This window comes from Callorhinus ursinus, unplaced genomic scaffold, assembly GCF_003265705.2.
Source record: "Callorhinus ursinus isolate GAN/ISIS: 27379988/994484 unplaced genomic scaffold, GSC_fseal_2.0 scaffold118, whole genome shotgun sequence".
Taxonomy (NCBI): domain Eukaryota; kingdom Metazoa; phylum Chordata; class Mammalia; order Carnivora; family Otariidae; genus Callorhinus; species Callorhinus ursinus.
In genome coordinates this window covers 979,043-1,004,068 of record NW_027397180.1, presented here as the reverse complement: position 1 = coordinate 1,004,068, position 25,026 = coordinate 979,043, and the positions used below count along the sequence as shown (strand labels likewise).

Sequence of the window (25,026 nt, the reverse complement as noted above, 5' to 3'; positions counted from 1 at the left end):
GGGGGATGGAGGGTACCTGGTGGGGGATGGAGGGTACCTGGTGGGGGGTATCTGGTGGGGGGATGGAGGGTACCTGGTGGGGGATGGAGTGTACCTGGTGGGGGGTGGGGGTACCTGGTGGGGGATGGACACCTAGCAGGGAATGAGGCTTTGCTCGTAGAGAATGGGGGTGCACCTCGCAGGGGATGGGGACACCTGGCAGGGGTCGGGGTACGCACCATATGGAGTGGCTGTGGCAAAAGTCTAGCGCGGAGATGATCTGCCGGAAGAACTTCCGGGCCTCTTTGGGGGTCAGCCTCCCCTTCTTGACAAGGTAGTCGAAGAGTTCCCCACCAGACACGTGTTCTAGCACCAGGTATCTGTGGGGGACAGGTGGGCGTCGGGTGGCTGCACGTAGTCCAACCCGCCCGCCTTGGGGCCACCCAGCCACAGCAGCACTGGCCAGAGGCTGCAGGCCAGCACCCCGTCCTGGCACCAACCTCCGCCTGTCCCAGCCTCCAGCACCCTCAGCATGAGGGCTCCACGCCCCCCACTTCCTGGCAGGCCTGCTTCCAGGACCACCATGGGGGGAGCCCTCTGCTGGGGAGATTCCAGGCACAGGGTCACCCCTGGCCCCCTGGCTGAGGGACAGCCGGGCCTCCAGGCAAAAGGGGCACTGTGGCCACGGACCCCCACGCAAGCTGGGGCTGGGACCATTCCAGGCCCTCCCTGGCTAGTCCAGCTTGGGCTCCCAGAGCAGGGTCCTGAATCAGACACTCAGGCCCTCAGGGAGCCCTGGCCAATAGGGCAGGCCTCCAAACAGGGTGAGCAAGGGGTTGGAGCAGGGCAGGGCTAGGGGCGCCCAGAGATGGGCCCTCACACTGGGTCTTGGAAGACAGAGCAAAAAGGTGGGCGTGGCCCAGCGGGCAGGGAGTAACTGCCCCCACTCGGCTCCCCGGGGCCTGGTGGCCTGGACTGGGGCAGGGGCTGGGGGCTGGGCCCCCAGGAGGATTCTGACAGGGCCCCGGGCTCCCTGGCTCTGTGGGCCCGTGGCCTCAAGGCCTGACACCCCCCTCTGCCACCCCTCGGGGCCCTCGCCTCTGCTGCATCGACCCCTGGCGGGGGCCCAGGGACTGAGAGCCCTCTAGGCTATGGCGCAGGGCTGCGGTGGGGGCAGGGCGGGATGGGGAGAGCTGGAGGGGCAGGGCATGCCGTGTCTGGGGCTACAGGCAAAAGGAGGGACCCTGAGGCCCCCGGGGACATGTGCGTACAGATGCCTGCAGGACCCCCAAGGAGTTCCTGGAGGAAGCCAAGGGAATCTCCAGAGCTGGTCTTGCAGGAGCGGAGGGGTCGGTGGGGGTGTGGGAGCACAGGGAGACGCGAGGGGGCACTAGGTGGGGTTCAGGCAGGAGGGGCCCTCCTGGGGGGTCTCGCCCTGCTCCCGAGCGGGTGGGTCCCAGCACAGCACAGGCCGCAGGCTGATCTCGTTGGCAGAGGGCCCCGGGCTCCTCCCTCACCTGGGCAGCCTTGGGCTTGGGAGTGCTGGGGAGCATGCGGGGCCCCGCAGGACCCAGCCTGGCCCCCGAGCACCTCATACTGGGCACGGTGTCCCTGTCATCGGGCCTTTGCCCAGGCTGTGCCCCCCCCCCCCCCCGGCCCCCTCCCCTGGCCCCCCCCCCCCCCCGGTGGCCCCCTTGGAGCCAAAGGCTCTGCCTGTCATTCCCCCCCCCCGACCAGGTCTACCTCGAGAGGATCTCTGCAGAAACGAGGCGTGATAGGTCTCCCGCATGTTATGCGCCCCAAGCTCATGGGACGCCACTGACACTGCAAGGTGGGCCCCCCGGTGAGGCCAATGGTGGGGGGTCATGCAGGTGTGTGTCTCGCGGGGGCAGAGCTCCTTGTGCTCGCAGCGTCAGGGGCCTGCCACCCAGCACCCGCACACCCGTGCTGACCGGGTGGCTCCCGTCACCCTAACCCTCAAACACTTGGGTCCTGGCTGGCGCAGTGAGAATACCATGGCGTTGAGGAAACAGGCCCCTCGTGTAGGAGGTGCCGCGGTTTGCACCTAGGGCCCACCCTCCATCTGTGTGCCCGAGGCTTCCTGCTCCCCCGGGGCAGCCCTGGGTGGCCGGCTTCGTGCCCCAACCTCCACTGCCCACAACAGTGTGGGCGGGCTGCAGACAGCCTCCCGGGCCGGCCCCTTGCTCATGTTTCCTCACTCAATGCCAACGTGCCCAAGGACAGTGCCGCTGGGGCCCCTCCTGAGGCCTGGGCATCACAGGCCGGGGCCTCCCACAGTCACACAAGGAGTGACAGGGATGGACGCCCCCTTGCAGTGACCCTGGGAGGGACCGCCACCCACAGCCCAGGTGAGCTCAGGGAGGCCATACAGTTGGTGACTCTGCCGTGGTCTGGCCTGGGAGCGCTGACTGTGGAAGCCTCCCGAGAGCTCCCTCCTCACCAGGGCCCCCTGCCTGGGGGGCTGCCTGTGCCCTCCCCAAAGCCCCACCCCGGCTCTCCAGACCCGGCAATACCTACAAATATTTTTTGTTTTCATAAACATCGTGCAGCTTTAGAACATGAGGGTGTTCGATGAGCTTCAGGATGGCGATCTCCCGCTCCACCTGCATGGGAAGAAGAGGTCCAGCTGGGGGCAGGCTCACTGCCCTGGGGCTAGGCGGTGGGGGACACCAATGCCATGTTGCCCTGCCCTCCAGGGGTCTCTGGCTGGTGGGGAGACGGAGGGATCAAGTGGGCCGTGCCCCCCTGGATGCCTTGGCTGGGTCATGGGGGCAGCAGGAGGCTTGGAGGAGGGCCAGCCTAGCGATGGAGTCTGCACCTCTATGGACTGGCCCATCCCATCCCAGGGACATCACACAAGGGGTCTGCCTCCCAGCCCCTCCACCCCGGCCCTGCCAGGCCTCCAGGGAGGTGGGCCCCAGTTAGATCCCCAGGCCCCTGCCACTGAGCTCTTGTGTCTCTGCTCGGAGAGCTTATGGGCATCTAGAACTCAGTGTCCCCGAATGAACATGTGAGTCCCAGGTGCTGTCCAAAGCAAGGTCAGGGTCTGCCCGCTCCCATCCAAGCAAGCATCACCTTCCCTTAAAACTGCCCCATCTGTGGTCTCTGGGGTTCCCCAGTGGGGCCCACACAAGTGCCTCCCTGCCCTCTGGCGAGGACTTCTTCCCCATCAGCAGCTCCCCCATCAGCCTCCACCCCTCGGGCAGCCCGTCACTGCCCTCCTGGCATGCTGGCCCCACGTGCCCCCTCAGGAGACGTCTGGGAGAGGGTATGAGGCACAGTCCCTAGGACAGGGGCAGGCGTGGTGAACGGGACCCCCCAGCATGCCACCTGCCTGCAAAGGTCTGAGTGCGCCACACCCACAGGTGAGCAGGCAGATAGGTGGGGGGACCCACGGCCTGAGCAACCCCTTCCCGCTGAGTGTCCAGTCCCAGAGGGGGCCCAGACTCCACCACACGAGGGGCTCCCAGGCCTGGGGAGGGAGGAGGGTGGGAAGCAGGAGGGGGTGGCGTGGTCCCGTCCCGCGAAGTGTCATGTCCTCTTCCCCTCCTCAGGGGCAGGGGCCTCCTCCTGAATCTAACTGGGGAAACTGAGGCCCCACTGGCTATCCCAGCAGGTTGGCACAGGGCCTGGACGGTGCCCCAGGATGCGGCCTGTCCCTCCCAGGCTCCGGGCTGAGGCCAGGAGGAAGGGCAGGCAGGGCCGGCAGGGGGGCGGCCAGCACGGAGGGTGCTGGTCATGGTCAAAGGACAGTAGCGCAGGGAGCCCGCTCTGCGGCTGGAGCCGCCCACCTGTGCTGCAGCAGAACCAAGCCAGTGGGACCCACCTGGGCTGGCTTCTCTGCAGCCCCCGGGGTTCTCACCACAGGCCCCCCACCTGAGCTCACCTTCATCAGCACAGACTCGCTGAGCTTCTCCCGGTTGACAATTTTAATAGCCACCTTCTGGCACGTGACACAGTGAATCCCCAGCTTCACAAGGCCTGCAGAGTAGAGAAGCCCCCTGAGACCCCATCCAGGGCTCCAACCAGCAGGGGCCTACCTGCTCCCCCTCAAGGCCCTCACTCAGGGCCTGGGCCCTGCCCCCACCCCTCTCCGCCCAGTGCGCCTCAAGCTGGACTCCCACAGCTGCTGTCCGCCGTCCCACGCTCCTTGGTCACTGCCCAGGAGAGCTTCATCTTGGAGTATCCCTGCCCCACACCACATCCTCTGCCCATGGGACCAGCCCTCTGACCTCCTTGAGTCCCCCTTTGCTCTGGAGGCCATGACCCCCAGAGTCCCCTACTCCAGGCCTTCAGCCACTGCCCAGCAGGGGAGCCAGGGTATCTCAGACGCAGGGCCACCCCCTGCCTGGACCCTTAGGGACCCCTCCCCCCGGGATGCTCAGCTTCTGCCACCCGACCCACCAACCTCCTTTCAGCCTGCAGATCTCTGGGCAGAAGTGTCCAGACAGTGTCCGCTCACTGCTGTCTCAGGACAGTACGATGGGCCCAAAGCCAGTGCCTGGACGGCACCACCCCAGCCTGCCACGCCCCCTGCCCCCCACTGCTGGACCCTCCCCCAGGACAGAACACTAATTCACTCTTCCTCACGGCCCCACCTCTGGGACCTGAGCCCCAGCACACTTCTCTGGTCCTGGTCACCGCCCCCTTGCCGTGTGGCCACAGCCAGGCCCCCGTCTCTCCTCCCTCCCCTCCCTGGCTGGGACAAGCCCCCAGGGCCACCAGCAGCCTCGCCCCCACCGCAGCCCCGGCCGCTGCCAGCACCCTCCAGACCTCTGGCTGGACCGCTCTGTGGGCTCGGGCCCAGGACACCCCACCTCTCCATCCCTGAGCCTAGGCCCCCAACCCCGACATTCCTCAAGGTGATTTCATTCCCAGGTGGGCACGTGAAGGCAATCACGATGGCTGAACCCACCTCCTGCACTTGGGGGCACAGGGGGCCGGGGACCCCGTTCACTGTGGCACCGCAGCCCAACCTTGGGATGCCCTTTCTGTGAACACTGAGGGGCACCCGCACTGTGTCATCAGACTTGATCAAAGTCAGGACCCCGACCGCACACCCATCCCATGGTTCTGGGGTGACCCGGCCCCCCTGTTGTTGCTGCTTTAACCATGACCTTGAGCTCCTTGTCATGCTCACCAGCTGCTTGGGTTCACCTGGGTTTGGGGGGATTCTTACCAATTTGCAAGAGCCCCTCGATTTTTATGGGAAATGAATCCCTTGTCACATGCATAGAAAACACCTTCCCTTAACAGACCGCATGTCCGTAACTTTACGTGGTCTCTGTGTCCTTCCATGGAGCATGGTCATGGCTGTCCTTTCCAGCACGGCTTCTTGCCCCCCCCCGGTGTTGGGCTGGATGGGCCTGCAGGCTAGCCTCTCCGTGTGCAGGGAACTTGGCCGCGGGAGGACGCCGTACTTGCCCAGAGGCAGGAACAGCAGCAGGTGGGGGACCTGGGCCTTTGTGGATGATGCCCAAGGGCCAGAAGCTCGTGTGCACACTCAGGGAAGGACAGATGGGCTCCTGGGCTCCAGCAGGGTGTGCCCACAGAGCCCCCCCCCCGCCCCCGCCGCCCAGCTCCCACCCCAAGGAGGCCTGCAGACCCCTGGGGCCTCTTGCTGGCTGCCTTTGATCTGGCCTGAGTCCTGCGATTCCAGGTCAGCAGGAAGAGCACAGAGCACACAGCAGGAGGGTGCTGTTGGCGTCCATCTGTAATTCAGGCTGGAAGCCCAGGGACTCAGCCCAGGATGGGACCGGCCCCGCCACCGGCCCCGCCACCTAGACTGCAGGCGCCAGCCAGAGTTAGAAGCAAAACGTGTGCCTAGCAAGTCCCCAGAACAAGGCTGACAGGGCAGGGGAGCTGGGGAAACAGGCAGCAAAAGCCTCTACCCCACGGGGGACGAGCTCCTGCAAGTCCAGAAGGCCCAGGTCAGACACCGGACGAGGCGGCCGGACACCTCCCCAGAGGAGACAGCTACAGGTCAGAAACGGCTGGAACAGGAGCCCGAGAGACGCCCCCAGGGCAGAGCGTCATCGCTGTGCATTCCCGAGCACAGGTGGGCACGGCCCTGGGCCAGCTCTGAGGGCCGGCTCCTGCGGCAAACAACGGGAGGCACAGGACGTCCCCAGACAGGAAGGAGCTCAGGAACCACGGCTCAGGCACCGGGGTACCGAGCAGACGGGATGGCGCGCCCGGCCGACAGGCAGGAGGACGCGCCCACGTGCACCCCTCACAGAGCCGTGCACACGTGTCCTCAGGAGGCAGGAATCGCAGACACGTGAGGGGAACTGTCACCCTGCTTCCAGAAAAGGGAAACAAATGGGTGTCCGAGTGACAGGGAGCCCGACAGCCATGCCGGCCCCCTCTTCCAGAGGCCCAAAGCTGTGCCGCCGGCGCTGCCGCCCAGTGCCGTCCCAGGTGCTGTGTGCCGTGAAGGACCACCGTGGCCGCCTCACCAGCTGCTGCACGGCTGCCCAGCAGACAATGTGTACCAGACAGGCCCCACGCCACGGGCCTGCCCCTGCCCCCCCCCAAGCTGCTCATGGGCCTGGCCCCCAGGAGCCTCCCGCTGAGCCCAGGTGAGGCCGGCCAGGACACAGGGCGGGGGCGGGGGGGCTGCCCTGCGCAGGGTCCTGGAACCCTGGTAGCTCCCTCCCTGCCTTCATCTTCCTCCACTTGCTGCCTCTGCCAAGGAAATCTTCAGAGCTGCAGACTTCTACATATCCCTCAAAACCCAGTGTAGAGGTGCCCCTCCTTAGTGAAGCTTCCTGCCACCCAGGGCCGTGGCTCAGCCCTGGATGTGCTGGCCTCCCACAGCCCTAGGGTCCTCTGGGGTGAGGTATTTGGGTTTCTAGCAGCCCTGCCACTTCCCTGGAGGCAGGGAGTGGGCCATGTGCCCTTGGGAGCCCCCACTGCGCGGGCTCGGGATGGTGCGAGGACAGTGTCTGCTGGGGAAGCCCACAATCACCCTAATTACCCAGCCACTGCAACAGCTCAGCCTTGTCTCCGGACTGTGACACATTCCCGTCTCTACAGCAAACACCTGCTCGTACCAAGGCAGGGCAAGCGTCCCGTCACCGATGACCGCCAGGCCCAGGCAGCGGGCGCAGGAGGGCTGGACTGCCCGAGTCCACTCTGCAGGAAGGCTCCAGGCACCCAGGACCCCCACGGGGAAGGCGTAGGCAAAAGGCCAAGGAAGAGCCCCGGTCTCCTGGGGCTACCCCACCCAGCAGGTCCTCACTGCACCCCAGACTTGGGCACAAACGTGCATGGGCTTTAATGAGCGTGCCCACCCCCCGAGACCCCAAGCCCGGCCCGGAAAGTCGGGGGGACCTATGGACTGTCCTCCTGAGCACCCCTTGCCCCTCCACTCAGCTATTACTGTCCACGGGACCCAGAGGGGGCCAGAAGGGCAGCGGGCAGGGGGCTGCGGGCGGGCTGGTGCTCTCTAGGGTGGGCTCGGGAGCACTCTGCAGGCAGTGCCCACTCCTCCTGCCCCGTGGCTCCAACCGGTCCTCACGCCCACTGCACGGTCTGGAAGGAGGGAGGAGTGCTGGGCCCCACGTGGCTCAGGGGTGCAGGACAGCCCCAGAGCAGTGAGGAGCAGGGCGCTGCAGGGCCAGGGGTCAGGGCAGGGGGCAGTCCTGAGCGGATGCCTCCTGGGGGTCATCCTTGACCTCGCTCTTCTTCTTGGTCGTGGTCCTTCATGAGCGCCCTGAGCCCTGGGAGCCCCCAGAGAAGGCCCCAGACTCCCACCGCCCAGAGGCTGCCCTTTGGTCTGGGCGGGGGTCTAGGAGCAGGTGACACTGTTGCATCAGGGACAGCCACCTTCTCTGAGTGTTCACCACGTGCCGGGTGTGGAGGGCCCTCCGCAGAGAGGAGCCCAGAGCCTGCAAGGTGAATGACCAGTCACACCTGCCCCCACCGCACTGCCAACTGGCCGTGGACCAGGGCCACGTGAGTGCCACAGCCTCTGCAAGCACCTGGGAACACCACGGGCCCTGCAGAGTCCTGTGAAGCGATGCACGCAGGGCACACGCAGCTCCTGCCCGGGGTGGGGGTGGGCAAAGGGAGAAATGATTGCTTCTGCCATTTCTCATCCAAATCACCAAATACCTGCATCGGTGGAGACCTGGCCCCTCCCCATTGCTGACTCAGTTACTCTAGACTCGCCTGGCCCTCGACCCCGCACCCTACCTCCAGCCGTGGCCGCGGTCCTGCCCTCGGGGGAGGCAGCTCTCCTGAGCCCAGAAGGTCCTCCTGCGGCTCCCCCCCGGCCTGGCAGCCGGCAGTCCCCCCACCCCCCCAGAAGAGGCTGAGAAATCAGGGAAAGGGTGGGAGTCGGCTGTCCGCCCTCAAAGCCCGCGAGAGGAGTGGACGTGGGACGCGGGGCAGGAGCGGGTAGCAGGCTCACGGGTGGTGAGCGGTGGTCCAGACACAGCCGAGTCCCTCTGGGGAGGAGGGAGGCTCTCCAGAGAGGAACCTGGCCGCGGAAAAGGACGGCCACTGTCCACGGTGCTGACCGAGCCTGCACCTGCTCGCAGGGCCCCCTGCCTGTGTGCTCACACCCGCGACTGGTGATGGCGCTGTGTCAGCTAGTCCTTGCACGTGGGGACCAGGGGGAGCAGTGCCCATTGCAGGGTCTGGGGAGGGAGACTCATGATGCGGGGGGCGGCGGACGCTTCTGCTGAGACAGGGTGGAGGAGCAGGGCAGCGCGGGGCTCCATCTGCGTCCCGGGAGAAACCAGTGTCCAGCCGCTAGCGCTCACAGGGCCACCCGAGGGTCCCTAACAGCTGGGGCAGGAGGCTGCCCCTCCTCTGTCATGAGCCGCTGCACCTCTGGGACCCTCAGGTCCCAGGGCTGCCAGCATAGCCAAGGGGCACCCACTCTCCGCCTCCTCACCCAGCCTCACCGTGGGGCCCCACTTGTGGGCACGAGAGGGAGCAGTCTCCGGGGCGTGGCACAGCAGACACGCCTGTCTTGCCAGGTAGATGGCCCTGTCACCCCTCCTGCTTGGGCTCTCCTGGAAGGAGCGGGGAGGTGGCAGCACACTGGCTGTTGGGAAAATGAGTCAGCAGGGCTGGTGGCCCTGAGCCAGCCCCACCTCCCCGGGCTGGGCTGCCCACAGCAGGCTGGGCAGCGGGAGAAGCCTGAGAGGACAGACAGGGGCAGAGGCACACAGGCCTGTGGGTGGGCAAGAACTGGGAGCCCCCCCACCCCTAGCTTCAGCGCACAGTATCCTCACGGGAGCAGCCTGGATCCACGCTCAGAGCCCACACACTGCCCTTGACCGTCTCTGGGACCTGAGCTTCCCAGGCTCTGCTCTCAAGGGCCAGCTCGGCAGCCATACTGAGGGAAGGCCCAGATGCTACAGGGAGTCCTGCCCTGGCCACTGTCCCCACATGGACAACTACCCCATGCCGAGGCCAGGACCCACATGCCTGGATCTGGAGGCAGGACCAAATGGGCAGGAGCCAGGCACGGCGTTCCTCACAGGACAAAGGCCCCTGATGGGAGCTTGATGCAGCCAGACACGCCCGAGTGGGCAGCCAGAGCCGTGGTGGACCACCCAACCTGCTGGCCCAGAAGGGCCAGCTGAGCACTGAGCTGAGCCCAGAGGAGAGCAGGTTTGAGGGGGCTGCAGAGGCCCCGCCCCCACCTCCTGGGAGCAGCTCATGGGCAGAGGCAATGAGCACAGGCCACACGCACAGGAGGGTGGCTGTCTGCCGTGCTCCCAGCTGCACCTGGCCCTGCACCCTCTGCCGGCCACCCTGTCACCCTGCCTCTCCAGGCTGCAGCAGCCTCCAGGAGGACCCCTAGGGACCCCACTTCCTAGAAGCCAGCATCCCGGCCACACGGCCCCTCCTGTACTGCACCACGCTGGCCTGTGTGGCCAATGAAATGTGGCAGAAAGAAGCACTCATCCTCCAGGGAGGGTGGTAACCACAGCTTCCCTCCAGGGTCCGTTCCCTGGGATCCCTGCTCTGAGGAGCCTGCTGCCTCGTCCTGAGCCAACGCCCTGGGGCCAAGAACCAGGGCCTGCAGCCAGTGCAGCCTGACCCGCACCCAGGAGCCTGGAACGCGGCCTCTATGACCGAGAGAAAGAAGACGCCATTGTTCTGGGCACCAGGTATGGGGCAGTTTGTCACAGCGGCCCCGGAAACCCAGCAGAGGACCTGCTCCACTCACGGGAGCATTTACCTGGAGTTTTCTTTTCTCTTGAACCAGATGCACCTCAGAGGGGCTTTCTGTGCCTTCTACTACAAGCCCAGCTAAGCCCGCGTCTCCAGACCCCTCACCGTGATGGGAGCTTCTCCCCCACCACACACTCGGCAAACTGTTCTGCCGCACATGCCCCTCCCCGGCCTCTCGGCCCCAGCAGGACTCTGGGGATTTAAGGATTTGCGGGAGGGAGGGTTCCGCTTCCTCATAAGAGGCTCTCAGCACTGCGCCGCCTGCACCAGGCACAGCCCTGGCGGGAGGCACCCTATAAGCTGCAGACTCAGTCACCTGGGGTCGTGCTAAGGCTAAGGCCCTAGGGCAGGGTGGGCTCTGGGGGGTTGGTCAGGCCTGGATGTGGCCGCCGGCTCCAGCGAGACCACTGGCAGGAAAGGAGGCTCCTAAGGATCCTCCACTTGAACCTTGATCTTCACAACAGCCCACTTCCTTTCTCAGAAGAGGAAATTGAGGCTGGGCCTGCCTGACCCTAGGGCCCATTCTCCTGTCACTGCCCAAGGGAGCAGGGTGAAACCTGCCCATGCCCGAGCCTGGGGACAGCGCTTCCCCAGCTGGTGCAGGCACAAGCGCCACCCCCAGGACCCCCTCACAACAGGCTTAGGGAGTCAGCAGGATGCTGGGCAAAGACATGGGCTGAAGCCCAAAGATGCTAAAGGGAATGAGTCCAGGTTCCCAGCACCGCCCCCGCCAAAGGTGGGGGCAGGGTCCTTTCAGCACCGTGGACAGGGGATCAGTGTAACTTGGGGTCCAAACACAGCAGCTGACTTGCTCTGGGCTGCACAGCTGGGGTGACACCAGAGCCAGGGTGCCCTGGGGAGCCGGTTGTCAGCGCTCTCTGGGCACCTCCTCCAGCCACACCCCTGCTCTTCCCTGAGCCTGGAGCCAAAGCCTGCCTGCACCACATTCTGGGAGTCGTGGCACAATGGTAACCTCTAAACCCAGGATACCAGCAGAGCACAAAGCTCTCTGGACTACCTTTCTGGCACCAGCCGTACTCTCAGGAGGCTGAGATCTCCTGAGATCTCTGGCACCCGGGCACAGGGTGCAGGTAGGGCCAAGGGGCCAGCCCTCGGCGGCTAGAACACCTCCTTCCAAAAGGTGGGGAGGTGCAGGAACCCCCACCCCTCCTGGAAGAGCACCCTGCTTGCGGCAACCTTTAGCTAGGGAGAGTCAAGGAGGCCAGGACTGCTAGGGACTCACAGTGCGCTCACAAACCCCCCAGGTGTGGGGTGGGAGGGGGATGGAGCCTGGCGGAGGGATGGCTGCCTGCTCTCCAGTCTCCAGAGGCTCTGAGCCCCATGCTCAGGGAGAATGCAAGGTCCCTCTGGCCTCCAGTGGGATGACAGCAGTGCCCAGGCCCCATGAGGAGTCCCCCAGCCTGGAAGCCCCACCGGGTCTTGCATGGCCCCTCTTCAGAGCAGGTTGGGGGGGGGGGGGACTCCCAGGGAGGCTGTGCTGGGAGACAGTCCACACCAGGCATGTGTGGTGGCCATGCTGAGGCCCAGCCCCTCCACCCCAGCTGCCTCCCACCCCGCGACAGGGGATGGGCCCTCTCCAGCTGCTTGACGCCCACTCCCACCATCCTCACTCTCCTGGGGAGTGAGGGGCTTGTGGTCAGGCTGGGGAAGTTCAGGGAGAGAAGGCCCAGCCTTAGGCCCCTCCCTGATGTCCATGCCCCTGAACAAAGGGCCACATGCCCCACCCTCCTGCTGCCAGCTGCCCCGCACCCTGACAAGGCGCCAGACGCCAGACGTGAGCCCAGGAAGAGGGTTTGGGGCCCCCCGACACAAGCCCTCAGCATCGTGCTCTCCTTTCTCCCAGGGCTGGTCCAAGGCCACTCCTCCACAGGCAGAGGGCGCATGCCCCTGCGGGGGTAGGGGCACTGCGTTGGGTTTAGTTCCCAGGTTTCAGGAGCACCCCTGCCCACTCAATTGCCCTAGGTTCCAGCCTGGGGGCGCCCGGACCCAGGGGACTCGCTTCAAATGCACCTCCTTGGCAGATGTGCAGGCTTGCAGCCCACCCTCCCCAGCCCTGTGCTGCCAGGGGCGCCTCGGACTTGCAGATGCAGGAGGGCAGCCCCTTTGAAGTTGCCCAGACATCAAAGCGCCCTCGTTCCCCGTAGCCCCGTCTGGGCCTGCATTCTTCCCATGCCCCTACCCAACCTCCATTCCTGCCTGCAGGCCCCTTGCCCCAGCTCTGGGGAGTGGGGGGTGCTGGGCTGGCGCCAGCTCTGAGCTCCCCAAACCCTTCCTCCTCCATTTGGGGGGGTGGGGATGTCTAGATCCCGTGCCCCACCCCCAACCTGCGCGGCGCTGCATCCACCCGCATCCATCCGCATCCATCTGCCCGGCACGCCCACGCTTCTGGGCCCCGTGGAGGCCCTGCAGGCCGCAGCTCCCAGCGACACCCCTACACCCCCCCATCACGCGGCCAGCTCCTGGTTCGCACCCACACACGCTCCTCCCAGGTTGGGAAGGAGGCCCCAATGGGGGGACCCAGAGGGGGATGGGGGGCGGGGGGGCGGAGGGAACACCGGCCGCAGCAGGCTTAGTCTCAATATAGATTCCGATGTATCCTTCGCCCACCAGGCGCCAGGGGGGAGGCGGTGGTGCGCGTCTCTTGGGAGACAACTGTTCACGCTCTGAAAAGGAACCTCTCAAATTAAATTAATTAAGCCCTGAAATATTTCACACCCGCTGCAGCCGCTGGGCTGCCTCTGCCAAGCTCCCCGCCCTCCCCACCCACAGCACCCAAACACGATGTAGGGGACTGCCACCCCCTCTGTACGATGGACCGGAACCCCTCCTCCTGCTGCCCTTGACCCAAGGGAGGAAAGGGGGGGGTGGAGAGGCCAGTTTTCTACCCACCCCCATGCACGTCTTCCTGCCTCCCCCATTGCAGAGCTCCTCGTGTAACAGTGGGGCTCTTCTGCTGCCCAAAAGCCCTTTGCAGGTGGAGGTGGTCACATGTGCAGTAAGCAAGGACGGCTGTGGTCCAGGACCAGCTTTGAAGCCTGGCTCCCTCTCCCCTCCTGGGGTGGGGGCTTCGGTGGCCCCTTCAGCCTTGGGGGTGTCCTAACACCCTTTCCTGCCTGGGGTAAAGCTGGAATGACGACCCCCCCACACATGGCTGCAGTCCTAAGCACCCTATCCTTGATCCCTGCCCCTCCCAGAGGCAGTCTGGGACTGCCCCCGTGAAGGGGCCCAACCGTGTGCATACGCAGGGGGTCTCCGCAGGGGGGCCAGTCAAGCCAGGCACCCTCTCTCCAAAGCCCAAAGTCAGGCTTCAGAGGCTTCACAGGTTTTCAGGCCCAGAGCCAGTTGAAAATCAGAAGACAATTCCTCATGCCCCCTCCTCCAAAAAAGCTCTCTCTTGGTTCTTCACCCAACTGGAAGATGCTGACAGGGACCACCCACTGGAGCCCCAGGGTTAAGAACTTGCTTGCCAGGACCCAGCTGCAAGGCTGAGGGAGAGGTCATGGCCCTCCTGGGAACACAGACCCTCCTCCCCCACGAGACACTCAGGACAGCCTCCCAGGATCAAAGCTGAGAAGGGTCGAGATGCTGGGTACCTGCTGGACCCTGAAGGCAGTGACAGAGGCAGTCCCTACCCCCACTCAGGGGCTAACGTGTGTTTAGGAAGTACTAGAGACATTTCCTAAGCAGACCACAATAAGGTACCATTCGAAGGGTGTCTCCACTGGGGACGTATGACAAACGAGAGAAGGAAGCTGAGGGAGGGGGATGGGTCCCAAGAGGACTTCGCTGGCCCAGGTGTTGGAAGAGGAGGCAGAGCCGGGTGGAGTCCTGGGGAAAAGAGGGGGCAGGGACAGATGCTTGGGGTGGGGGGACTTCGGGAAGAGGTCCAGGCTGTGGGCAGGTGCCTGGAGAAGCTGCCAGAGCCCTGCCTGCCAGAGAGACCCCAGGTCCCTTGTGCTTGTCTGCTGTCAACGCCACCCTCTGGATTAAAAAATGGTGGTGGAGAGGAGGTCTTGAAGTATTCCGGAAACAGAAGGCAGGGGGCAGGTGATGACGAGGACTGGGCCTGCCAGTCTCCAGAGGACCCAAGAGAAGCTCCAGGCTTCAGCATCAGCCAGGGAGCGCAGGGCAGGCCTGGAGGTAGGGCTGCAGAGACAGATGTGACACTTACTGAGGGGGCCGATGTGGGGACAACCCGGGTTGGCATCCCCCTCTCCATGCCCAGAATGGGACACAGACTGGGACAAAATCCAATATTTTAGGGGCCAGGAGGCTGCGCTGAGCAAGTCTTCCTTCTTCTGACAGGCCCAATGCCCAGTCCCCGCCCGTAAGCATGCCCCCACCAGACTGACCACACTCTGAGCTGTGAGCAGGAGTCCCCCCCCAGAGAGACCCAGGCAAGAAAATATTCTTACTTCTCACACAAGGAGCCACACCACCCACTCAGGCCCCCTCATGTGGGTAAACAGCCAACTACATGTTTCCAGAGGGAGTCCAGACAGAAACAGAACTGACCTGGGAGAAACAGCTGTTTAGAAAAGCTTTTACTAATTACTGCATTGACTCACTCAGATTTAATAACTTGCTACATCTATAAAACAAGAAATCTACAAAAAAGATGAGAAAACAAGAAAGAGCTCTAGGAAAGCAAAGACAGTAATTGCTGTAAAAAGAAGCAGGTGAAAGAAGGACCAAACCATGGAAAAATGCCAACGAGGCTGAGAACAGAGACAAGAAGAAAAGATGAACCAGGAGGCACTGATAACCCAGGAAGTGAATATCTGACTAAAGGAAGGAGCTGAGAGTGGACAGCAGATGTTCCCAAGACCCAAGACCCAGTGGGCATGGACACGTGCCAGTGAAAGGCCCCATAGCTGCCTGGCCACGGAATGCAAGCAGACCCACATGCAGCCACAGACTTGACAGTGAGGTCCCAGGAGTTTGTTTCATTGCTTCACTCACTCATTCGCTCATCGAGGACTCACGGGGCTTCTACTGGTGACAGGCATTCAAAACAACAGAGGAAAAAAGAAGAGATGTCCACACTGTGGGGTTCACACCCTCGATATACTTAGCTAGAGCTGAACAGAAACTCACTGAAGTGACCACTCAGTCCTGCCCAGATCAAAGTGACCAGCCCCGCCCTAAATGCCTGAGAGGGAAGGCTGAGCCCATTCTGGAAAAACCAAAAACCTTCCCTACTGCAGCTGAACTGTCTTTTTAAATAAACAATGTCAGCATACAATAAAAAGGATGTTGTACACAAAGAAGTACAAAAACGTGACTTATTCTCAAGACAAAAAAATAACCCATAAAAAAAATAACCCATAGAAGCAAGCAGGCTACAGTTAACTCAAATATTAGAATTTTCAGGAAAGTATTTTAAGATAATATTATAAATACAAATATTTTTTCTCCTCTCTCTCCCTCCTCTTCCCTCAAAAATATATATTTTTTTTAAATTACACTAAAGGATAGACCAAAAGAATTAATTGGATGGGCTTAACAGCAGAGTGGACACAAAAGAAAGGATTAATGAACTCTACGGTCAATAGAAACTGCCCAAACTGAAATACAGAAAGCAAAAGCATGAAAAAACAAACATAACAGCACATCAGAGACCTGTGGGACAGCTCCAAAAAGTCTAACATAATCGTAACAGGAATCCCAGAAAAAGAGAAGAGAAAGACATATTTTAAGAGATAACAGTCATGATTTTCCCCTAAAGGTATTACATATATATCAGCCCACAGATCCACTGAGCTCACTGAAGCAAAAGCAAGACAGAAACACGGAGAGCCACGCCATGGCAAATCACTGCTAATCTGATACAACTGAAAGGAAAAGAGAAAATCTTAAAACCAGCCGGAGAAAAGGACGTGTATAACATCGGGGGAGTGTCGGTAGTACATGACTTCTCACCAGAAGGAGTATGGCCAGGAGGCAGTGGCTTACCACCACCTCGGTGCTAAAAGAAAACCCAGAATTCTATATCCAGCAAAAATACCCTTCAAGAATAAGGCAATATAAAGACATTTGTAAGGATCTCCCCAAGGGGTCCCTGGCCTGAGACTCTGAGAATGACTGCCCTAGAGTATCCCCTAATGAGCTTAGAAGGGGAAAGAAGTATAGCAAAAATATTAGTGAGAAAAGAAAGTAAAATAACCTTTAAAAAATACCTGTTTGACGTAAAATAGGACAGGAAGAGAGGACCAAGTGTACCAAGAGCAAACGGGACGGATACAAAGATGGCATATACTTAAATCAAACCGTATCAGTAGTTACATAAAATGTAAATGATCTAAACACTCCAATAAAAAAACGGTCAGAGAGGGGAAAAGGGTGCCTAAGATCTAACTGTATGTTGTTTACAAGAGACACGCTTCAAATATAAGGACACACACAAGTTGCAGGTAAAAGAGGATGATAAAGATGGACCATGCAGACCCCCAGCCCATGGGAAAGGGTGGGACCCCCCAGGATGACTATCGAGGGAGAACACCCAAGCTGACCTGGGGTACTCCTGGATGAGGAGGAGCTGGCAAAGCAGACGGGGAAAATGGGTATTGGGATAGGAAAAAAAGGACCAATGTGGAACTTCATAAGCTAGGTGAAGAGAGGAATACAGGAGAATGTTCAACTATACCAAATGCTCATGGAGAAGGGACCACGGGTTTGGCACCAGGCAGGTCACTGGAGTAGGGGGGCAGGGTCAAGAGATAAAGAGAAAAGATGTGGGTTCAACAAGAATAACACTTTTCAAGAGCTTTAATGTAAACGGAGGCAGTGAAAAAGGCAGGTGAATCAGACTGGCATCTTTCCTCCATCTACCTGAGGTCAGGAGCTAATGGAGCAAAAATCTTTGGAAGTGCTGGGGGCAGAGGACTCCCTGTGGGGGCATGAGGGCACAGAGGAGGAAATTTTAGTTCTGAGACTATTTCACTTCTCTTCCATGTAACTTTTCCTAGGAAGTCACCCGACAAAATGAGGTGGTAGACCAGATGGAAGGAATGGATCCCATCCAGAGGGGGGTCCTGGGAAACCCCCTGAAGGTGGCTTTTTTTTTTTTTGAGAAAGAGAGAGAGAAGGGGGAGAGGAGCAGAGGGAGAGAGAGAGAATCTTAAGCAGGCTCCACTCCCAGAACCAAGCCTGACGCAGGGCCCAAGCTCACAACCCTGAGATCACAACCTGAGCTGAAATCAAGAGTGGGACATTTAACCGACTGAGCCACCCAGGCACCCCTGAAGGTGGCTTTTTTAGAGAAACACAGCAGTTTTAAGAACAGAGGGCTCTCAGAAGGAGGCTACCATGAAAAAAAGAGAACTAGATAAAATGAATGGTCTCTCTCTCTCCTTCCCCACCCCCATCGCCCCATGCCTCTTCCCCCATTTTTCTTTCTCTTTCTCTCGCCCTCTATACACACACAGACACTTAAATGAGTTTATGATAAATAGTGCAATGAAAAAAAAGGCAACTGGGAACTCCAGAAAAATCAAAGGACCCAAAGAAAGTGGTGGTGATGCAAAAGGAGTGTGTCACAAGTGTAAACATTCATGGGATGTCAGAAAAGGGAATCCACTCAAAGGACTTTGAAACGTCTGATTTTCCCAAATCCATAACCACCAGGTCAGAGCAGAACCACCAGGCAGGTACACAGACACAGCTTCCTTCTAATGGGTCATATCACTCCAGCCTGACACGGGCAGGTAACCCTGGCACATGATCCAGCCTAGCACTGAATGACATTTCCACACTGATAATGACGGAAACCCTCCTCGTGACTTCACTTTTGAGAGCCAACCAACCCTCCCCAGAAAGCATGGTGTGGCTAAAGCACAGACAGAACTGTTATTTGGGGGAGTGGGGAAGCAAAAGTCGCTCTGGGGAGGATGGGAGTGAAGGGAAGAAGCGCCGCAGCAAGTCCATGGAGCCAGGTTAAGGTGCTCTTTACAAACCGAGCAAGAGCGCCTGGCAAGAGCTGAACTGCCGCACCGGGGAGAGGGCAGTGCGGGGGGGCCGCCAGGCAGTGCCTCGAGCGCCAGCCACGACTCTGGCGTGAGCTCCCCACCGGGAGTCCTGGAAATGGGAATGGTTCAGGGAAGTGGCCTTGGGGGCTACGCTCTGGGAGCCTCCCACAGCTGGACCACTCAGAGCACAACGTGCAGCCCAGGACTTGCCCTGGTGAGCACTCGTGGCCACCCGGTAGAGAACAGTCTGGAGAAGCCGGTAAGCCACGTGTCTTGTATGCACAGACTTCAGGTCTCTTTCCCGCCACTTTACTCCCGTCGCGTCACACGAACGTCCGAGGCTAAGAATTACACCAAGTCGGCCTTCCCCGGAGAGGCTGCAGAGCCCCGTTCTGGACCATGTGATTGGCTACCCGGGCCCCCCCTTGCTACAGAATGAAGATAACCTGGCCGGCGGGGTCTACTGTGCCGGAGAGATCCGCGGCACCTGCTCAGGACCCTGCAGAAAGCCTGGCCAGCACCTCTACACAGGTGGCGGTCCCACACACAGCAGGACACAGCTCTGGGCCCCCGAAGCCAAGAAGAAGTCCTGCCACTCCCCACACCTGCAGCCTGGCCTCCTAGCTGCTCCCTCTCCCCAGCCCCGCCGGGGCCACATTGCCCCCACCACTGGGAGGGACCCCGTGTGCCAGACAAGGCCTGGGGTTGCCACAGAAACCAGTGATGAACTCTGTCCATCTTGTTCTGGGTGCCAGCTGGCCATGGACCTCAGAACTTTTGAGTTGCAAAGATCTGTAAAAACTAAGTCACAGAACATAAGTCCTGAGAGCACCGGTGGCCCCAGGCCAGGAGTTCGGGGAGCTCTGTGCAACGGCGGGGAGGGCAGAGCCCCCTACCAGGAGCACCTGTGAACCTCCCAAAAAAGCTGGCGAGGCCCCCCTTTCCTCTGAGCAGGCCGACTGCACGGGACAGAGTGCGCATGTGAGGGAGGGGCAGCAGGGCGAGCACGCACGCGGCAGGTTACCTGTGCGTGCGTGTCGCCCCCCAACCCCGGAGCTCTGCTCCCCTTTAAAAACCTAAGCCAGTGACACAGGGTGAACTTCGGGCGTGATTTCGGGCCTAAGTACTAATCTTAGTTCCTACGTGATATATTTTACTTTGAAAATGAAAGTAAATTCTTTTTAAATTAATTAATTGATGATAGTTAATTGTTTTAGAACTAAAGCCCAGATCAAGCAAAAGCAGTTATCACTGATTAGCACATGACAATTACCAAACAATTTGCTGTGTAAAGAACCGCTGAGACACAGCCCACTCTGAGCATCAGGGTGCAACGCAGGTACCAGTCCTGGGGAGGGGCCCATTCTCCAAGGGGGTGCAGCTGAGTTGGGGCTGGCTCACCACGTGTCCCCACAGGCATCCAGACACAGCTGTTGCGGGCAGCCCCACTCCCATGCCAGGCTCTGCAGATGAGCCTTGACCCCAGAGGTGACCCTAGTCCCATGCCCTGCTGCACTGACTGGGGCTGCCCTTGGCCTTGGTCTTTGAGCCCACCCCAGGGGCCACGTCCTTCTGGCCGTATGCAGCCCAGGCCAGAGCCAGCAGTCAGCATGCCTGGCAGAACATTCCTGCACTTTCCCAGGAGGGTCACAGCCACTGCCAAGCTCACCCACCCCTCGACCAGCAGTGTCACTAAAGATGGCACGAGGAGCTGGTGCAGTGAGGGTGGATAGCAGGTCATCCCGCTGACTGTGGGGCTGAGGTCAGGACCCCTTCTCCAGGTCCCCATAAGCTCTTGGATTCGTGGGGTCAGGGGATAACAATAATGGGAACAGTGTGGGAAGTCCCCAAGACAGGGCTCAGCCCCGGCTCTACAGGCCCCAGATGCTCCAGGTCCACTCCCCTCCTGACCCAGGGGGGCTCTATCAGGCAGCTGGGGCCGGGGGACCTGGAGCGCAGGGTGTGGCTGGAGGAGCACAGCCACAGCATCCTGTTGTCCCAGACACAGCCCAGCCTGGCTGCCCTCCGTGTCTCCTCACTCAGTGGACTCGCCCCACACTTCTGCTGGCTCTGGTGCCCCTCCCCCACCTTCCAGGAATACTTTTCTTCGACTGAAAACAGTCAAACTAAGTCCAACCAAAAAAAAAGCGAGCATTTTACCAAACCAGCTATGAAATCCATTTGCTTCTCCACCTCCAGGAGCGGCAACCACCCCTTTGCCGCTAACCAAACTTCTCCAAGGGAGGGAGCCTTGCAGGCGCAGCCCCAACTCTGAAAATGACCCCTCGGAAAAGGGACTGGAAGCTGCTCCCTGGACTGACCCAAGGTCTTCCTCTGGCTTCCCACCTCCTCCCAGAGGCCTGTGTGCCCCCACCCCACGTCCTCAGCCAACCACACCCCATCCGGAGGGACTGGGGAGCTGGCCTGTCCCAGGACCCCAGCCTTGGGAGCAGGCAGAGACCCCACAGGAGCGGTGGGCAGAGGAACAGGGGAGGTCCCCCAGAGCCAGGAGCCAGGAGGCCCCCACCGGCAGCTTTCCTGGTACACTCTCCTTCCCAGGAATATGTCAGCTTGTCTGCTCTGAGGCCATGTGCCCAGAGGGGACGCAGGCCACACAGACTGGAGGTGTGGGGGCAGGCCCTCATTACCCCAAAGGGGAGGGCAGCAGCAGGGGCTGGGCCTGGGGGGGCTGCCAAGCCCACCACACAATCCAGCTCTGCCCCTCCAACATCCCACCTCTCTGCTTTGCCCACCACCTACCCCGCCCCCTCTGGTTAGTGCTGGGCGAGGGGGTGAGGGACGGGCCTGGAGGCCCCACCTTCACAGAAGTACATGCATGCACACATATGTCCTCGAGCAGGGCAAGTCTGACATGCTTCCCATCACCACACAGCTCATTCCTAAGGAAGGATCAAGAAGCCAGCCCGCAGCCTGGGCCTTCTGGACCCTCTGCTGCAAAAGCCTCCAAGGGTCAGCACTGGGCTCTGGGGCCAGGTCCTCCCTGTGGTCTTTGCCAGGGGCTGCAGGGGAGGTAAAAGAAGGTGGGGCAGAGGAGGGGTCCCCTGGGCTGATGAGAGAGGGTGATGGGGCTGAGGCATAGACCCAGGGGAATGGGTCTGCCCTTGGGGTTCCCAAGGAAGCCTTTGGGAGGCGTCAGGCTGAAGGCTGCCAGGAAGGGCATTGCTGGGGCATTGGTGATGGGTCAGATGCCCCCGGGGGTGCTCACAGGTCGCTGAGGCACAGCAACTGAAGGACAGGCCCTGGGGTGCCGGCCTGCTCCCTCTGACCCTGACTTCTGTCTCAGCCCTGAGGGCTGTGATATGCCACAGAGAAGCCAGCCCCGGCGCCCCTGGATCTTCCCAACAAGGCCACAGGGCAGAAGGCACATAAGCTCCTAACAAGGGCAGTGGGGGGCCTCTGGGCGGGGGCAGGAGGAGGGGCCAAGGGATAAACCCCCCAGAGTGGTCTCTGGAGCTGGGGAGAGGCAGCTCCGGTCCCCAGGCCCCCCACCCACATCCCTGCCCCAGGCTGAGAGCTGCTTGTTTGCAGGAGGAGCTAGTGCGGGTGGGGGGCAAGGACAGGGCCTCAGATACCAAACTGGGTTGGAGAGCCTGCCCCGGAAGTAGCCTGGCTTGGGTCCAGAGGATCCGAGGTCCCAGGGGACCCGAGGCTCGGCAGGTGGCCAGCAGCCCGCTCAGCCGTGGGGTGGGTGGTGGCAGGCCCAAGGACTCAGCTCAGGTGCATGCATTCCCACCTGGGAACCTGACAGCTGGGCCTCACCTGGTGCCGGTGGAAGCGCAGAGTCCTCCCCATGGGTGACTCTCTTCTTGCTCTCACACTCACACACGCGCACGCGCACACGGACTCCCATTCATGCGGGGAAATAACCAGGCGGTCTGGGCTGAGCCCGCAGGGTGGGAAGTTGCCTCTGCGGTAGGAGCCGGCCTGGCTTTGAGGAGCGGGTGGGTGCAGGAGGAGCTGGGGGTGCAGGCTGCGGGGACCCAGGTGATCACCCCGGGGGGCCTGGGCCTCCCCTTCCCAGCAACCAGGAGAGAGGGTGTGTCCCCAGGGCTGCTGGAGACCCGACCATCCTGGGGTGGCAGGAGCCCCTGTGGTCAGAAGCCAGTCCAGGGCTGGGGCAGAGCCATGCCCACTGTTCAGTGCAGCACCCTCCCGAACCCTGCTCACTGACCCAGGCTCTTGGGATGTCCAGGCGGGGGCTCTGGCCCAGGAGCAAAAGGAGGAAAGAGAGAGAGGTGGGCAAGAGAGGGCCCCACTGTGAGCAGGGACGAGGCTGGAGCTCCAGGGAAAGGAAGCTCTGCGTGGGTTTACTCTTGCCCTTGGGGGCAGTTGGGCCACTCTGGGGGCCGGGGTTGGGGAGCCTGCTCAGCCTGGCAGCCAAAGCTCCCACCCCCCCCAAAGGACCCCCAGCTGGTCTCCAAACCCTGAGCAGCCTCATACAAAGCCCTTCCCCTCCTCTCTCCTGCCAAACCACCATCTGTTGCCATGGCAACGAGAGCAGGCACGGCAGGCGGCACTAAGCACTTTCCCCCCACCCCTGCTTTCCCTGCTCCTTGGGCTGGGCAGGCTCCAGGGCCTGCAGCCCCCACTGGCCTCCGGGCCTCTCTGCCTGCAGCAAGCAGGCCTGGCCTCAGCCGGCTCACAGCTGCTTCCTCCTGCACGAAAGGCCAGGTGAGGGCCCCCAGCCACTCCAGCCACACACACCCCCCCCCAGCCCCTGCCGTGGGAACAGCCCGCCCAGGGCAGGACCTGTCTTGCACTGGGGATGGCCATTGACCCGCCGGGTCCCTGACCCACCTGCCCTGCGGTGCCCCTACCAAGGAAAGCCCAACCCCAGTGCATCCACAGGATGCCAGCCACCCACCCAGGCCCACCCTGAGGCACGCGTGGACCCCAGTGGGGAGGCTCGGACAGTCCTGGCTACCACGTGGGTGGCACCTGGCAGGTGAGCAAGCCCCACAGACACAGTGGGTACTTCTGCCTTCACCTGCTGCCTCAAATAAACTCCAGGTGGGCCAAGGGCACCTCCCAGAAGGACAGCAACCACCACGCTCTGCTGTCCGGGCTGGCTACGGGGGCCCGAGGGCACGGGGCAGGTGCCAGGACAAGAAGACAGCAGCAGGCCACCAGAAACCCGATCCAGGCCCGGCCCCGAGACCGTGGTGAATCCTCACGCCTCTGGGAGACACACACTACGAGGGCCCATTTCTCAACGAGGCCCAGGCTCAGACAGGTTAGGTGACTTGCCTGGAGGTGCCCAGCACATGAGCAGCAGATTCAGGTGGCCACACACAGCCTGGGACAGAGGCTAAGCTCATGCTTTTTCTTTTTTGTTGTTTTTTGAACCCTGGTTACTTCCTAAAACCTGCCTCTCCAGCCATCTGCCCTTGCGGCTGCTCGCAGCACCTCCGGGGAGGTGTAACCAACACAGACTCAAAAGCACTACTGTGGGTTTCTACCTAGGCGCCCACCTGAGAACCGTCCACACGACCAGACAGCCATAGGCACCCTCCTCAAGGGTCCTCATGCCCCTGTGAGAGCCCAGAGGCCGATCCGCCTGCCCTGTTGGAATCACCAGGTGTGTGGAGTAAAGCACCAAGGGCACAGGCACTCGGGCAGCCTCCCGACGACTGACTCAGAGCATCCCGGCCCCCCCAGACCACAAAGGAAAGGCCAGGTGAGTTGGGGAAAGACGGCCCTCTGACCAGCTCCTTGAGGAACCCACCGATGCCACATTGTTCAAAGGAGCCGAAGGTGAGACGAGCAGTTTCCTGAATAACACGCCCAGACGGGGGTTGCAGGCCGGCCTCCGCAGGCGGGAGCCAGGACCCTCCTGGAGGGCACTGGAGGGCTTCCTGGAGGACCATGCCCAGCCCGGCCACAGCTCTCCACGCTCAGGCACAGGGCCTGGGAGTGGGGGAGTCAGGCGGGCTCAAGGCAGAGTTGCAGGGGCCGCAGGAACAAAGAGGGTGCCAGCCCTCCCAGGTCGGTCCTGCCCTTTCTGCCCAGTGCCCACCCCCTCCATTCACCGGCCACCTCCCTGGTGGGTCCAGAAGGCCAGGACAGGGCAGGCATCGAGAGCCCCCTCCAGCCTGGGGCTGTGGTGTGAAGCCCCCCATGATACTGCATCCACCTTCTGAGGGCTGCTGCCCAGGGACCCGTCCACCAGGTTGTGTCTGGGACACTGGACTCCACCCCACCACAAGCGGGGACTTGCTCAGGACCACAGGAACCGGGTCCCTCCTCCCAGGTCTGCGGATATGGGCCGTGGGGGAAACCAGGGGATGCCCCGGCAGGGCACTGTGAGCTCCCCGGAGGGTAGGGAGGGGGGCTGGGGGCTGCCCCAGAGGGGAGTGGAGGGAGGCTACAGCCAGTAGGGCGGGCGGGAGGAGGGAGGGAGGGGATTCCCCTCTCTTCCAGAGTCACGGGCTTGGCGCTAGGTGGTTGCCATGGCAATCACAGAGCCATTGAGATTCATGGGGTGTGTGATGTGATGGGGCACCCCACCCTCCCTTCCCTCCCCCGCGACGAGGAGCCCCCAGACGGCCCACTCACCCTGGAGCCAGACGGGAGGGCAGCCGCTCCTCCCTCAGCTGCACACCCTTGGCTGACATCCAGAGCAGAACGTCACCGTCCCTACCTCCAGGCTGGGGCTCCCCCCAGACCCAGCAGGGCCCACCTGCCCAGCCAGCATCTCTGAGGGGCATCCACCTACTGTGTGCTCAGTTCTGCATCCTATGGGCACGAGTCCCAGGCGCTCGGAGCCCTGAAGATCCAACCTGAGAACCACGGGGGGCCCTCTGCGGGGGAGAGTCAGGGA

At 61.6% G+C, this 25,026-nt stretch overlaps 1 protein-coding gene across 12 annotated transcripts in view; it reads right to left on the bottom strand.

Annotated features, from left to right (window-relative positions):
• Positions 1 to 25,026, bottom strand: part of BRSK2 (BR serine/threonine kinase 2) — a 60,512-nt gene that overhangs the window by 19,558 nt on the left and 15,928 nt on the right. For 11 of the 12 annotated variants that reach the window (XR_012377185.1, XR_012377183.1, XR_012377186.1 and 8 more), the window contains exons 2-4: positions 3,887 to 3,981; positions 2,518 to 2,603; positions 219 to 359 (exon numbers count right to left, since the gene is read on the bottom strand). Coding sequence is in view for 8 of the 12 variants with exons in the window: in XM_073889769.1 (XP_073745870.1) it covers positions 219 to 359; positions 2,518 to 2,603; positions 3,887 to 3,981 (322 nt within the window). In the remaining 4 variants the exon portion in view is untranslated. Of the gene's footprint in view, positions 1 to 218; positions 360 to 2,513; positions 2,604 to 3,886; positions 3,982 to 25,026 lie in introns of those variants that run through there. The other variant, XM_073889774.1, reaches the window with a different exon arrangement.